Below are 17,045 nucleotides of genomic sequence, written 5' to 3' on the forward strand. Positions count from 1 at the left end.
CCAACTCTATTTTGATTTAATCCCTGCCCTCCTCTTCACTGTTTGATCACACAGCATTGCCCTTTGATGTGAAGGGCACTGCTTGTCACTGGCCACTCGGGTGTTTCCTTTCTTCCTGGTGGTGGAAATTAAATAAAGATTCGTGCAGCTTGTGTCTCTCACTGTGTCTCACACCCGCACACACACAACATGGGTGCTGGGGAAATAATAAGCACTACCATAGTTAGGTGGTAGTGTGGGGGTAAAAAAAAAGAAAGAAACAGGGGTGTCAGAGGGTATGTTAAATAAAAAATAAATAAATAAACAGGAATGTTTGCAACAAGTGAAGGACACAGAAGCAGCTTGGAGTCACGGAGCATGAAGCACCTTTTGGCTCTGCGCTCCCTGGCCTTTCGGTCTTTCTCGACAGCAGTCAGAAACCAGTTCAAAAACAAAGTGCTAGAGTATCAGAGGATCTTCCAGGCAGACAATGATCTTCCTGTCCACCTGAAGGGAGGAACAGTCGACACTGTGCTCTATCATATCACCATGGTGATCACAGTCAGAGGCGCGTTCTTCTCAATCTGTCACTTATTTCAGGCCGCTCTACCTCGAAAAAAGAAATGAAGGCAGACATGGAGCTCAGTGAGGCCTGGTCAAGCCTCCCCTTCAACCAAGTGATTTTGCTGGATAAATTAAAACTGCACGGAAATGTCCAGTCCTAACCCTGAGTTATTGTATGGCAGAGGGTCTGCTCACTACGTGGGATGCAGCTCGTTCCCCTCACTGTTTGCCATTGCCATTAAAGTATTTGAAAGAGAGAGAAAAAAAAAGGAATGTTTGTCACTGGCCACCCGGGTGTTTCCTTTCTTCCTGGTGGTGGAAACTGAATAAAGATTCATGCACTTTATGTCTCTCACTGTGTCTCACAACCGCACACACACAACATGAGTGCTGGAGGGGAAAAATAATAAGCACTACCTCAGTTAGGCTGTAGTGTGGGGTGGGGGGAAATAACTAAATAAACAGCAATGTCATAAGCACTACCGCAGTTAGGCAGTAGTGTGGGGAAACAAAAAAAACAGGAGTGTCAGAGATTCTGTCCACTCTGAGAGCTGGCTCTGAGGGAACTGGATCAGTGCCAAGGATGGTAAGGCTGACTTGGTGACAGGATACCGGCTCTGTGGAGTTACTTCATTGATTGTTCTAAATAAAACAGGAATGCCAGGGGCTCTGCTCACTCTGAGACCTGACTATAAAGAAGCTAGATCAGTGTCAAGGACTCTCCACATGTAAACAAAGGGTGATTTGGTGAGGGGGATATCAGCATCTGTGGAGTTATTTCAGTAACATTCAAAACATTTTGTCTTTCAAATTCATAACACTGTCATGATAACTCTCTCACGACAAAAGATATGGATTAACGAAGGAGAGCTAGCATGGATTTGTTCAGGGAAGATTGTCTTTTATTAACCTGATTCTAATTTCCAGTATAGTCCATGTCAGTAGCAATGTTTGATGCAGTCTGCATGAATTTTCACAAGGCTTTTTAACAAAAGCGTCTGGTCAGAAAAGTAACAAATCAAGGGAGATCCTAAATTGGTCAGTGATATAAAGCAAAGTTTTTTTGTTTTGTGTCAAGAAACAATGAGGTACCAAATGTGCCAGCACTAGCCCCTTGCTTCTCCTGGTTTGTATCAGTGATTTAAACTCCAATAAAAGGAGCATGATTTAAAACATTGGAGATGATATCAAACTTAGTGAGCAAGAAAGGTGCAAACTGTGAGGAGATATCAATAGACTGGCCAGGCAGCAGAAAAGTGGCAAATGGAATTCAATTGACAGAAGTGCATGGTATATATTTAGGAAGGCAAAAAGGCAAGAGCAAACGTAAAAAAATGTTGGGATGCTGACAAGTCGTGGAACAGAGGGGCCTTGCATTACATGTCTACAGATATGTGAAGGTAACAAGGTATGTAGGTTAATATATGATTAAGAAAGTTCATCAGATAGTTTCCTTTATAAGGCAGGATTTGGAGATGCTGGTATTGAACTGGGGTGGACAAAGTTAAAAATCACACAATACCAGGTTATAGTCCAACAGGTTTAATTGCTTCCAAATAAACCTGTTGGACTACAACCAGGTGTTGTGTGATTTTTAACTTTATTAGGCAAGGTACAGAAAATTTCAGAGAAAGGAGGTCATGTAAAAACCCAGTTAACCTATGGCCGGCATATTATGTTAAGTTCTGACCACAGTCGAGAGGGACAGAGGAATTGTTGCCAAGCTGGAATATTTTAGCTCTGAACAAAGATTAAATAGCCTGAAACTTTTTTCTTTAGAACAGGAGGCTATGAGAAGTTTTAACTTAGGTGTATAAAGTTATGAGGGGCCTGGTGAGAGTGGACGGGAAAGACCTATTTCCCTCTACGGAGTGGAGCTTAAATTGAAAGTAATTGGCAAAGGGATCAGAGGGGCGTTAAGGAGAAATTTTCTAACTCAGAGGGTGGTGAGTATCTGGAACTTACTGCCTGATAGGGCAGTGATTGCAAGAAACCTTCACTGTATTTAAAACACGCTTGGATTTACACTTGAAGTACTATCATCCTCAGGGCTACAGACCAGGAGCTTTAAGTGGAATTAGACAGCAGAACTCTTCATCAGCCAGCCTCCACCTGTGCTGTAAATGCTTCATCTTTATATTACTGTGAATCCATCACCAACCAATCATTTGGCCCAACTGATCAATGCCAATACCTGTCAATGATTTGGAGATGCCGGTGTTGGACTGGGGTGTACCAAGTTAAAAATCACACAACACCAGGTTATAGTCCAACAGGTTTAATTGGAAGCACATTAGCTTTCGGAGCGTCCCTTCTACATCAGGTGGTAGTGGAGGGCTCAATCCTAACACAGAATTTATAGCAAAAATTTACAGTGTGATGTAACTGAAATTATACATTGAAAAATTGATTGTCTGTTAAGCCTTTCATCTGTTAGAATACCATAATGGTTTCACTGCTTTCATGTGTAAATCACAAAACCTTTTTTTTTAAAAGTTGCATTCTCGGGTTAGCTGTTAACAATGGTGATAGCTAGACAGTATGTTGGAGGTGTTGGCCCCCTGTGTTCTCTGTCTATGCCATGATGTTTAGATTGATTCTAATCTAAAAAAGTGAGATAACGGAGTTCTACATGAATGCATGCAGTTTTTGAGCAAAGTACAATGTAAATCTGCAAGTACAAATTCACCTCACAAAATATGTGTGTGCATGTGGGTCTTTGTCTGTGTGTGTGTGTCTGTCTGGGTTGGGGATTGTGAGTGTGAGAAAGTGTATGTGTGTGTGTAGTGAGTGCAGAGTGTCTTAAGTGTGTGAGGGGGTGCATGTGTGAGTGTGGGAGTGTGTGTGTCTGTAAGGGTGGCTGTCTGTGTGCGCGTCTGTGTATATGTGTGTCCGTGTGTGTGTGAGTGTGAGTGAGTGAGTGTGTGCGTGTAGGAGTATCTGTGTGTGTGTATAGTGCAATGGTGGTCACCTGTAATGTGACATGAACCCAAGGTCCCGGTTGAGGCCCTCCCTATGGGTACTGAATGTAGCTATCAGCCTCTGCTCGGCCACTTTCCTCTATTGCCTGTCCCGAAGTCCACCTTGGAGGATGGTCACCTGAAGGTCCGAGGCGGAATGTCCTGGACCACTGAAGTGTTCCCCAACTGGGAGGGAACACTCCTGTCAGTTGATTGTTGTGCGGTGCCCATTCATCCGTTGTTGTAGCCTTTGCTCGGTTTCCCCAATGTACCATGCCTCTGGGCATCCTTGCCTGCAACGTATAAGATATAGACAAAGTTGGCTGAATCACATGAGTACCTGCCATGTACAAGGTGGGAGGTGTCCCCACGCGTAATGGTGGTATCTATGTCCACAGTCTGACACGTCTTACAGCGCCTACTGTGACAGGGTTCTATGGAGTTGTCCGAGAGCCGGGCAGCTTGCTACAAACAACGATCTGTTTGAGGTTTGGTGGTTGTTTAAAGGCAAGTAGTGGAGATGTGGGGAAGGTCTTGGTGAGGTGCTCATCCTCATTGATAATGCGTTACAGGTCAAGAAGAACATGGCGTAATCTTTCAGCTCCTGGGAAATATTGAAAAACAAAGGGTACCCTGTCAGTTGCAGCACATGTCTGTCTCCTGAGGAGATCATTATGATTCCTTGCTGTGGCACGTCGGAACTGGCGGTTGATGAGTTGAGCATCGTACCCCATTCTTGTGAGGGCATCCCCGAGTACTTCCAGGTATCCATCACGTTCCTCCTCATCTGAGCAGATCCAGTGTATGCGTAGGGCTTGTCCATAGGGGATGGCTGTTTTAATATGTTTTGGGTGGAAGCTGGAGAATTGTAGCATTGTCACGTTGACTGTGGGTTTGCAGTAGAGTGTGGTGCTGTGGTGTCCAGCCTTGATGGAGACGCGTGTGTCCAAGAATGAGACAGATTGTCGAGAGTAGTCCATGGTGAGTTTGATGTGGGATGAAACTTGTTGATGTCACTGTGTAATCTTTTCAGTGACTCCTCGCCATGGGTCCAGAGGAAGAAACTGTCATCAATGGTGTACAATGTTAGTTGGAGATTCTGCATAAAAAAAAGTCTTGTTCGAACCTGTGCATAAAAATGTTGGCATACTGGGGTGCAAATTTGGTCCCCATGGATGTTCTATGTGTCTGGATGAAGAACTGGTTGTCAAAGGTGAAGATGTTATGATCGAGGATAAAGTGGATGAGTTGTAGGATGGTGTTTGGAGATTGGCAGTTGTTGGCGTTGAGTACTGAGGCTGTTGCCGCGATGCCATCATTGTGGGGGATGGCTGGTGTAGAGTGCGGAAACGTCCATTGTGACGAGGAATGTTCCCGGTTCGACTGGTCCGTGGGTGCTTAGTTTCTGTAAGAAATCCGTAGTGTCGCAACAGAAGCTGGAGATCCCCTGTACAATAGATTTCAAGATGCCTTCCACATAGCTGGAGAGATTCTCACATAGGGTCCCATTGCCCGACACGATGGGACGTCCTGATGTGTTGGCTTTGTGTACCTTTGGAAGGCAGTAGAAGTCGCCTACATGAGAAGTACGTGGGATGAGGGCACGTAGGGAACGCTGAAGGACTGGATCCAAAGTTCTGATCAGTGTGTTTAATTCACGGGTGTGTTCTTTGGTTGGATCAGCTGGTAGTTGCCTGTAGTGTTCCTGGTTGTTCAGTTGTCGGTACACTTCCTTGCAGTAATCTGTTCTATTCTGAATGACAATGGCTCCTCATTTATCTGCTGGTTTGATGACAATGTTGTGATTGGTTTTGAGAGCCTGGATGGCATTGCGCTGTGAACAGGTGATGTTTTGCTCCACCTTGTGGGTACGGCTGCTGAATCTGGCATTTATATATTTCCTGACAGTTTGAGCATACATATCAAGCCCAGGGCAGCGGCCCTTCGGTGGGGTCCATGTTGACACCTTCTTTGGTCGCTCCTCTACAGATCCCTGTGATGACATTTCTAGTTCATCAGTGGGCTCAGTGGGATCACTGCTGGCACCTTGAAAGAATTCCCGGAGTCTCATTCGTCTGATGAACTCCTCCGTGTCTGCTGCCCGAACCAACAGGTCCATTTTGGCAGTGGGGCAGAAGTTGAGACCCCTACTCAGAACTTCAATCTCTTCCGGTCAAAGGGTGTGGTCCGATAAGTTGATAATAGACTTCCCTGCAGTGATAATGTTAACACATACACACGGACACCCATATACACAGATACCCACGCACACCCTTACAGACAGACACACACTCCCACACTCACACATGCACCCCCTCACACACTTAAGACACTCTGCACTCACTACACACACACACACATACACTTTCTCACACTCACAATCCCCCACCCAAACACACACAGACAGACAGACAGACAAAGACCCACATGCACACACATATTTTGTGGGGTGAATTTGTACTTGCAGGATTACATTGTACTTTGCTCAAAAACTGCATGCATTCATGTAAAACTCCATGATCTCACTTTTTTAGATTAGAATCAATCTAAACATCATGGCATAGACAGAGAACACAGGGGGCCCACACCTTCAACATATTGTCTAGCTATCACCATTGTTAACAGCTAATCTGAGAATGCAACATTTTTAAAAAAAGGTTTTGTGATTTACACATGAAAGAAGTGAAACTATCACTGTATTCTAACAGATGAAAGACTCAACAGACAATCAATTTTTCAATGTATAATTTCAGTTACATCACACTGCAAATTTTTGCCATAAATTCTGTGTGTTAGGATTGAGCCCTCCACTACCACCTGATGAAGGAGCATCGCTCCGAAAGCTAGTGTGCTTCCAATTAAACCTGTTGGATTATAACCTGGTGTTGTGTGATTTATACCTGTCCAGTGCATGAGCCACGTCCAACTCTAATTAACTATCCTGACCATATCCCGTCTTACCTTCTATGTCCTTTTTCCACCTCTAAACATTCTCTTAAATGCATCAGTATTAGCTATTTCAGCTGTAGGTTCTCCAGTCTCATCACAGTGTAAAGAAATGAATGCTAACTTCTTTCCTTGATTCATCAGTTGCTAACATAACTTTACTATGTCGCCTTGTTCTGAACTTATCTGGAAGTAGGTAACCCTCCTCACTATAATGAACCAATTGCACACCATTCTGTTATGAACCCAGCCAATGTTTAATACTGGTTAGGCAGACCACAGAGCGAAGCTTGGCTTGTTTGATCTTAAGTTTGTATTTATTTTACTATAGAGGTCAGTCACTGAGGAAAAGAGGCTGCCATTGTACTTGTTTACACAAAGAATAGTATGTTTTTAAACAAAAAAAGCATTAATTATATTATACTGGACAAATAAAAGGTGAGAACAGTCTCATTACATAATCATAAATGGATTCTAATTCACCCCAGTCCCAGCAATATCCTTTCAAAGACCAGTTTTCTTTTAATTTCCATGCAGCCACTGGATGCTGTTTCTCTTCAGCTCGTACCTCTCCCCTTATTTTACCTTCAGAGCAACTATAAGTTCCCTAAACACAGTGTTCAGTATTCCTTCGCTCTCTTGACAAAGGATACCAATAATATGTTAAAGAAGAAAATGTACGCTTATGACAAGTGCCACGTGAAATATAAAATTGAGAACCAAGATAAATGTCAAAGATTCAGAGTCATAGAGTCATACCACCCCACACCGACCATGTTCCCAAACTGTACTCGTTCCACTTGCCTACACTTGGCCTATATCCCTCCAAACCTTTCCAAATGATGAACTTATTCAAATATCTTTTAAGTGTTGTAACTGTTCCTGTATTCGTCCCTTTCTCTGGCAGTTCATTCCATACATGAACTACTCTCTGTGTAAAAAATTACCCCTCATGTCCTTCTTAAATCTTTCTCCTCTCATCTTCAAAATATGCCCCCTAGTTTTGAACTCACCCACCCTAGGGAAAAGACATTTGTCTTTCACTTAGCTGTGCCCCTCATGATTTTATAAACCTCAATAAGGTCACCCCTCAACCACCTATGCTCCAGAGAAAAATGTCCCAGTCTTTCAATCTATTTTTATATCTCAAACCCTCCATTCCCAGCAAAATCCTGGTAAATCTTTTCCTAAATCTCTCGAATATCCTTCCTATAAAAGGTAAACCAGAACTCCATATACTACTCCAGAAAAGGCCCCACTAACGTCCTGTACAACTTCAACATCCTCTCCTCAGAGGGGAGGTAAAAGGTATGCCAAGCAAAAAGGAATTATGGGAAAAGAGGTCCTCATTAAAGTTTTGTACAGCCATATAAATGGTAAAAGGGTGGTAGAAGGAGGAATGGGACAATAAGGGGCCAAAAAGGGGAGATCAGGTCATGGCTGAGGCATTAAATGAATACTTTATAACTGCCTTTAGTAAAGCAATAGATGCTACCCAGGCCATGATGACAGATGAGGGAACTCAGTCACGAGAAGGTTCAGCATTGTTATGGTAGAGGTTTTGGATAGACTGTCGGTACTTAACATTGGCAAAGCACCAGCTTCTAGATTCAATTATCTGGGGTAGAATTAGTAGGTGGTTTCATTAGCATGGATTCTAAGGGAAATCTGAAGGGGAAACTAACTGGCTGAAGTTTTTTTGAAGAGGTAACAGGAAGGCTGAATGAGGGTAATACTATTGATGTGGTGTATATGGACTTTCAGAAGGTGTTTGATAAAGTATTATTCAACAGACTTGTGAGGAAAATTATAGGTCATTAACTAAAACCGACAGTACCAACATGAATATAAAACTAGCCCAGTGATAAACAAGAGAAAGTAATGCTCAATGGATATTCTTCAGGCTGGAAGAAGATTTTCAGTGGAATCATTATTGGGACTCATGTTTCTCCTGATATGTATTAATGCTCTGGATCTTGGTGTGCAGGGGACAATTTCGAAGTCTGCAGAGTATGCAAAACTCAGAAGGATAGTAAACAGTGAGGAAGATAGAGTAAAATACAAGAAGGATATTAGCAAATTGATGGAGCAGACAGAGATGTGTGAGGGGATGCATTTGGATGGAAAGAATATTGACGGAATTACTAGTGGGGTGCAGGAACATAAGGGTAAAAAATGAGGTCTGCAGATTCTGGAGATCACAGCTGAAAATGTGTTGCTGGTTAAAGCACAGCAGGTTAGGCAGCATCCAAGGAATAGGGAATTCGACATTTCGGGCATAAGCTTTCCTGATGAAGGGCTTATGCCCGAAACGTCGAATTTCCTATTCCTTGGATACTGCCTAACCTGCTGTGCTTTAACCAGCAACACATTTTCAGCTGCAGGAACATAAGGCCCCAGGTATTAATACACACGGATCATTGACAGTAGCAGGACAGGTAGAAAGAGAAGTAAGTAAAGCAAACAGTACCCTTGGCTTTACTGATAAGGACAAGTGGTTAATATTGAGCTTACAGAAGACACTTGTTAGACCTCAGCTGGAGGACTGTGTACAGTTCTGGATGTCACATTGTAGGAAGGATGTGATTGCATTGGAGAGAATGCAGAAGCAGTTTACAAGGATGGTTCCAGGGCTGACCCACTTTAGATACGAGACAGTCTCTCCGAGTATTACTGGCTGACAATGTCTGCCCAGTATTATTGGCTGTCTGCGTCTCGCCCAGTATTACGAGCTGTCTCTGTCTCTCCCAGTGTTATTGGCTGTCTGAATATTTCCCAGTGTTACTAGCTGTCTGTGTCTTTCCCAGTAATAGTGGGAAAATACGCAAAGAAAAAAATAAGGTACGAAGGTAAACTGGCCAAAAATATAAAGGAGGATAGTAACGGCTTTCTTAGATACGTGAAAAGAACAAAAAGTGGTTAAGACTAAAATTGAGTCCTTGAAGACAGAAACGGGTGAATTTATTACAAGGAACAAGGAAATGGCAGAAGAGTTGAATAAGTACTTTGGATCTGTCTTCACTGGGGAAGACACCAGCAATCTCCCAGATATAATGGTGGCTGAAAGACCTGAACTGAAGGGAATTTATATTAGGCAGGAAATGGTGTTGGAGAGACTGTCAGGTCTGAAGGCTGATACGTCTCCAGGACCTGATAGTCTACCTCCCAGGGTACTGAAGGAGGTGGCTCTAGAAATCGTGGATGCATTGGTGATCATTTTCCCATGTTCTATAGATTCAGGATCAGTTCCTACGGATTGGAGGGTGGCTAATGTTGTCCCAGTTTTTAAGAAAGGAGGGAGAGAGAAAACAGAATTATAGCCCAGTTAGTCTGACCTCAGTAGTAGGAAAAATGCTGAAGTCAATTATAAAGGACGAAATTATGACACATCTGGATAGCAGTAACAGGATAGGTCAGCGTCAGCATGGATTTATGAAGGAGAAATCATGCTTGATTAATCTTCTGGAATTTTTTGAGAATGTAACTCTAAAGATGGACAAAGGAGATCCAGTAGATGTAGTGTACCTGGACTTTCAGAAAGCCTTTGATAAAGTCCCACATAGGAGATTAGTGAGCAAAATTAGGGCACATGATATTGGGGGCAAAGTACTGACATGGATTGAAAATTGGTTGGCTGACAGGAAACAAAGAGTAGTGATAAACGGCTCCCTTTCAAAATGGCAAGCGGTGGCCAGTGGGGTACCGCAGGGATCAGTGCCGGGACCACAGCTTTTTACAATGTATATTAATGATATAGATGAAGGTATTAACAGTAATATTAGCAAATTCGCCGATGACACAAAGCTGAGTGGCAGGGTGAACTGTGAGGAGGATGTTAGGAGAATACAGGGAGACCTGGACAGGTTAGGTGAGTGGATGGATGCATGCCAGATGCAGTTTAATGTGGATAAATGTGTGGTTATCCACTTTGATGGCAAGAACAGGCAGGCAGATTACTACCTAAATGGAGTCAAGCTGGGTAAAGAGGCAGTACAATGAGATCTAGGTGTTCATGTACATCAGTCACTGAAAGCAAGCATGCAGGTACAGCAGGCAGTGAAGAAAGCTAATAGCATGCTGGCCTTCATAACAAGAGGAATTGAGTATAGAAGCAAAGAGGTCCTTCTGCAGCTGTACAGGGCCCTGGTGAGACCATATCTGGAATATTGTGCACAGTTTTGGTCTCCAAATTTGATGAAAGACATTCTGGCTATTGAGGGAGTGCAACGTAGGTTCACAAGGTCAATTCCCAGAATGGCGGGACTATTTTATGCTGAAAGATTGGAGCGACTGGGATTGTATACCCTTGAGTTTAGAAGGCTGAGAGGGGATCTGATTGAGACGTATAAGATTATTAAAGGATTGGATACTCTGGAGGCAGGAAGCATGTTTCTGCTGATGGGTGAGTGCCGAACCAGAGGACACAGTTTAAAATAAGGGGTAGGCCACTTAGAACAGAGTTGAGGAGAAACTACTTCACCCAAAGAGTGGTGATTGTATGGAATACTCTGCCCCAGAAGGCTGTGGAGGCCAAGTCTCTGGATACTTTCAAGAAAGAATTGGATAGAGCTCTTAAGGATAGTGGAATCAAGGGTTATGGGGATAGGGCAGGAACAGGATACTGATTGAGGATGATCAGCCATGATCATAATGAATGGTGGTGCTGGCTCGAAGGGCAGAATGGCCTACTCCTGCACCTATTGTCTATTGTCTAATAGTGGCTATCACTGTCTCTTCCAGTATTACCGGCTGTCCCTATCACTTGTGGTAATCCTGGCTGTCTCGCTCTCCTAGGAGAAAGTGAGGACTGCAGAGACAGCCAGTAACACTGGGGGAGACAGAGACAGTCAGTAATACTGGGAGAGACACAGCCAGTAATACTGGGGGAGAGAGAGAGACAGAGCTGAAAATGTGTTGCTGGAAAAGCGCAGCAGGTCAGGCAGCATCCAATCCTCGAACTCAGCACCACCTTCCTAACCTGCAATCTTCTTCCTGACCTCTCCACCCCCACCCCCACTCCGACCTATCACCGTCACCTTAACCTCCTTCCACCTATCGCATTTCCAACGCCCCTCCCCCAAGTCCCTCCTCCCTACCTTTTACCTTAGCCTGCTTAGCACACTCTCTTCATTCCTGAAGAAGGGCTCATAGCTGAAACGTCGATTCTCCTGCTCCTGGATGCTGCCTGACCTGCTGCGCCTTTCCAGCAACACATTTTCAGCTCTGTCTCTCTCTCCCCCAGTATTACTGGCTGTGTCTCTCCCAGTATTACTGACTGTCTCTGTCTCCCCCAGTGTTACTGGCAGCCTCTGTCTCTCCCAGTATTACTGGCTGTCTCTTTCTCTCTGCCCCCCCGTATTCCTGACTCTCTCTCTGTCACCCAGTATTACTGACTGTTTCTGTCTATCTCTCTGAGTGTTACTGACTGTATCTCTCTCTCCCAGTATTTTCGCCTGTCCCTATATCTCCCAGTATTACTGGCTGGCTGTGTCTCTTCCAATATTCCTGACTGTCTCTGTCTATCTCCCTGAGTATTTCTGACTGTATTTCTCTTTCTCTCCCCCCCCCCCCCCCCCCAGTATTTCTGGCTGTAATTCTCTTCCCCCTTATTAATATGACTGTATTTCTCACCCACCCTCTCAGTATTTCTGACTGTATTTCTCTCTCTCCCCCGGTATTTCTGACTGCATTTCTCTCTCTTCACCCCCCCCAGTATGTCTGACTGTATTTCGCTCTCTCCCCCCCCCCCCCAGTGTATATGACTGTATTTCTCACCCCCCCCCCCCTCCAGTATTTCTGACTGTATTTCTCTCTCTCCCCCGGTATTTCTGACTGCATTTCTCTCTCTTCTCCCCCCCCCCCAGTATTTCTGACTGTATTTCACTCTCACCCCCGAGTATTTCTAACTGTATTTCTCTCTCTCCCCCCCTAGTATTTCTGACTGTATTTCTCTCCCTCCCCAGTATTTGTGACTGTATTTCTCTCTCTCTCCCTCTCCCCCCTCAGTATTTCACTCTCTCCCTCTCCCCCAAGTAGTTCTGACAGTATTTCTCTCTCTCTCCCTCTCCCCCAGTATTTCTGACTGTATTTCTCTCTCCCTCTTACACCCCAGTATTTCTGACTGTATTTCTCTCTCTCCCTCTCCCCAAGTAGTTCTGACAATATTTCTCTCTCTCCCTCTCACACCCGAGTATTTCTGACTGTATTTCTCTCTCTCCCACCCCCCAGTATTTCTGACTGTATTTCTCTCCCTCTCTCCCCCAGTATTTCTGACTGTACTTCTCTCTCTACCTTCCCCACAATATTTCTGACTGCATTTCTCTCTCTCCCCCACCACAGTATTTCTGATTGTATTTCTCTATCTCCCTCTCCCACCCTGTATTTCTGACTGTATTTCTCTCTCTCTCTCCCACCAAGTAGTTCTGACAGTATTTCTCTCTCCCGCCCCCCAGTATTTCTGACTGTATTTCTCTCGCTCCCTCTCCCACCCAGCATTTCTCTCTCTCCCTCTCCCCCCAAGTAGTTCGAACAGTATTTCTCTCTCCCCCCCCCAGTTTTTCAGACCGTATTTCTCTCTCTCCCTCTCCCCCCCAGTATTTCTGACTGTATTTCTCTCTCTCCCTCTCCCACCCAGCATTTCTCTCTCTCCCTCTCCCCAAGTAGTTCTGACAATATTTCTCTCTCTCCCTCTCACACCCGAGTATTTATGACTGTATTTCTCTCTCTACCTTCCCCACAATATTTCTGACTGCATTTCTCACTCTCTCTCTACCCCCACCCCCCAAGTATTTCTGACTGTATTTCTCTCTCACCCTCGGCTCCCAGTATTTCTGACTGTATTTCTCTCTCTCCCTCTCCCCCCCCCCAGTATTTCTGACTGTATTTCTCTCTCTCCCTCGGCCCCTAGTATTTCTGACTGTATTTCTCTCTCTCCCTCCCCCCCCCGTTTTTCTGACTGTATCTCTCTCTCCCCCTCAGTATTTCTGACTGTATTTCTCTCTCTCCCTCTCCTCCACCGTATTTCTGACTGTATCTCTCTCTCCCCCCCCAGTATTTCTGACTGTATTTCTCTCTCTCCCTCCCCCCCCCCAGTATTTCTGACTTTATTTCTCTCCCTAGCCCCCAATATTTCTGACTGTATTTCTATCTCTCCCCCGGCATTTGTGACTGCATTTCTCACCCCACCCCCCCAGTATTTCTGACTGTATTTCTCTCTCTTCCCCCCCAGTATTTCTGACTGTATTTCTCTCACTCTCCCACCCAGTATTTCTGACTGTATTTCTCTCTCTCCCTCTCCCCCACAGTATTTCTGACTGTATTTATCTCTCTCTCTCACCCCCCAGTATTTCTGACTGTATTTCTCTCTCTCCACCCTCAGTATTTCTGACTGTATTTCTCTCTCTCCGTCGGTATTTCTGACTGTATTTCTCTCCCTCCCCCTCCACAGTATTTCTGTTTGTATTTCTCTATCTCCCTCTCCCACCCAGTATTTCTGATTGTATTTCTGTCTCCCTCTCACCCCAAGTAGTTCTGACAGTATTTCTCTCTCCCCCCCCAGTATGTCTGACTGTATTTCTCTCTCTCCCTCTCCCACCCCAGTATTTCTAACTGTATTTCTCTCTCACCCCCGAGTATTTCTAACTGTATTTCTCTCTCTCCCCCCCTAGTATTTCTGACTGTATTTCTCTCCCTCCCCAGTATTTGTGACTGTATTTCTCTCTCTCTCCCTCTCCCCCCTCAGTATTTCACTCTCTCCCTCTCCCCCAAGTAGTTCTGACAGTATTTCTCTCTCTCTCCCTCTCCCCCAGTATTTCTGACTGTATTTCTCTCTCCCTCTTACACCCCAGTATTTCTGACTGTATTTCTCTCTCTCCCTCTCCCCAAGTAGTTCTGACAATATTTCTCTCTCTCCCTCTCACACCCGAGTATTTCTGACTGTATTTCTCTCTCTCCCTCCCCCCAGTATTTCTGACTGTATTTCTCTCTCTCCCTCCCCCCAGTATTTCTGACTGTATTTCTCTCCCTCTCTCCCCCAGTATTTCTGACTGTACTTCTCTCTCTACCTTCCCCACAATATTTCTGACTGCATTTCTCTCTCTCCCCCACCACAGTATTTCTGATTGTATTTCTCTATCTCCCTCTCCCACCCTGTATTTCTGACTGTATTTCTCTCTCTCTCTCCCACCAAGTAGTTCTGACAGTATTTCTCTCTCCCGCCCCCCAGTATTTCTGACTGTATTTCTCTCGCTCCCTCTCCCACCCAGCATTTCTCTCTCTCCCTCTCCCCCCAAGTAGTTCGAACAGTATTTCTCTCTCCCCCCCCAGTTTTTCAGACCGTATTTCTCTCTCTCCCTCTCCCCCCCAGTATTTCTGACAATATTTCTCTCTCTCCCTCTCACACCCGAGTATTTATGACTGTATTTCTCTCTCTACCTTCCCCACAATATTTCTGACTGCATTTCTCACTCTCTCTCTATACCCCCCCAAGTATTTCTGACTGTATTTCTCTCTCACCCTCGGCTCCCAGTATTTCTGACTGTATTTCTCTCTCTCCCTCTCCCCCCCCAGTATTTCTGACTGTATTTCTCTCTCTCCCTCGGCCCCTAGTATTTCTGACTGTATTTCTCTCTCTCCCTCCCCCCCCGTTTTTCTGACTGTATCTCTCTCTCCCCCTCAGTATTTCTGACTGTATTTCTCTCTCTCCCTCTCCTCCACCGTATTTCTGACTGTATCTCTCTCTCCCCCCCAGTATTTCTGACTGTATTTCTCTCTCTCCCTCTCCCCCCCCACAGTATTTCTGACTTTATTTCTCTCCCTAGCCGCCAATATTTCTGACTGTATTTCTATCTCTCCCCTGGCATTTGTGACTGCATTTCTCACCCCACCCCCCCCAGTATTTCTGACTGTATTTCTCTCTCTTCCACCCCAGTATTTCTGACTGTATTTCTCTCACTCTCCCACCCAGTATTTCTGACTGTATTTCTCTCTCTCCCTCTCCCCCACAGTATTTCTGACTGTATTTATCTCTCTCTCTCACCCCCCAGTATTTCTGACTGTATTTCTCTCTCTCCACCCTCAGTATTTCTGACTGTATTTCTCTCTCTCCGTCGGTATTTCTGACTGTATTTCTATCCCTCCCCCTCCACAGTATTTCTGTTTGTATTTCTCTATCTCCCTCTCCCACCCAGTATTTCTGACTGTATTTCTGTCTCCCTCTCACCCCAAGTAGTTCTGACAGTATTTCTCTCTCCACCCCAGTATGTCTGACTGTATTTCTCTCTCTCCCTCTCCCACCCCAGTATTTCTAACTGTATTTCTCTCTCTCCCTCTCCCACCCCAGTATTTCTGACTGTATTTCTCTCTCTCCCTCTCACACCCCAGTATTTCTGACTGTATTTCTCCCTCCCGCAGTATTTCTGACTGTATTTCTCTCTCTCCCTGTCCCCCAAAGTAGTTCTCTTTCTCCCTCTCCCCCACAGTAGTTCTCTCTCTCCCTCTCCCCCAAGTTGTTCTGACAATATTTCTCTCTCTCCCTCTCCACCCCCAGTATTTCTGACTGTATTTCTCTCTCTCCCTCTCACACCCCAGTATTTCTGACTATATTTCTCTTTCTCTCCCCCCACCAAGTATTTCTGACTGTATTTCTCCCCCCCCAGTATTTCTGACTGTATTTCTCTCTCTCCCTATCCCCCAAAGTAGTTCTCTTTCTCCCTCTCCCCCACAGTAGTTCTCTCCCTCCCTCTCCCCCAAGTTGTTCTGACAATATTTCTCTCTCTCCCTCTCCAACCCCAGTATTTCTGACTGTACTTCTCTCCCCCCCCAGTATTTCTGACTGTATTTCTCTCTCCCCCCTCCCACCCAGTATTTCTGACTATATTTCTCTCTCTCCCTCCCCCGCAGTATTTCGGACTGTATTTCTCTCTCTCTGTCTCCCACCCAATATTTCTGACTGTATTTCTCTCTCTCCCCCAGTATTTCTGACTGTATTTCTCTCTCCCCCTGTATTTCTGACTATATTTCTCTCTCTCCCTCCCCCCTGTATTTCTGACTGTATTTCTCTCTCTCTCCCACACAGTATTTCTGACTGTACTTCTCTCTCCCTCTCCCCCCCAGTATTTCTAACTGTATTTCTCTCTCCCTCTCCCCCACAGTAGTGCTGACTGTATTTCTCTCTCTCCCACTCCCACCCAGTATTTCTGACTGTATTTCTCTCTCTCTCCCTCTCCCCCAAGAAGTTCTGACAGTATTTCTCTCTCTCTCTCCCTCCCCCTTCCCCCCAGTTTTTCTGACTCTATTTCTCTCTCTCTTTCTCCCACCCCAGTATTTCTGACTGTATTTCTCTCTCTCTCTCCCGGTATTTCTGACTGCATTTCTCTCTCTCACCCCACTATATTTCTGACGGTATCTCTCTCTTCCCCCCCAGTATTTCTGACTGTATTTCTCTCTCTCCCGCACTATTTCTGACTGTATTTCTCTCCCTCTCTCCCACCCAGTATTTCTGACTGTATTTCTCTCTCTCCCCCCCCACAGTATTTCTGACTGTATTTCTCTCTCTCCCTCTCCCCCACAGTATTTCTGACTGTATTTCTCTCTCTT

The 17,045-nt window shown here is 44.9% G+C and overlaps 1 protein-coding gene across 1 annotated transcript; it reads left to right on the forward strand.

Moving 5' to 3' along the window:
• Nucleotides 1-357: 357 nt before the first annotated feature.
• LOC132826428 (cytochrome c oxidase subunit 7A2, mitochondrial-like) lies at nt 358-606 on the forward strand. Its single transcript, XM_060842344.1, has one exon. The coding sequence runs from the start codon at nt 358-360 to the stop codon at nt 604-606; it is 249 nt and encodes an 82-aa protein (XP_060698327.1).
• The last annotated feature ends 16,439 nt before the right edge of the window (nt 607-17,045 follow it).

This window comes from Hemiscyllium ocellatum, chromosome 22, assembly GCF_020745735.1.
Source record: "Hemiscyllium ocellatum isolate sHemOce1 chromosome 22, sHemOce1.pat.X.cur, whole genome shotgun sequence".
NCBI classification, from domain to species: Eukaryota; Metazoa; Chordata; class Chondrichthyes; order Orectolobiformes; family Hemiscylliidae; genus Hemiscyllium; species Hemiscyllium ocellatum.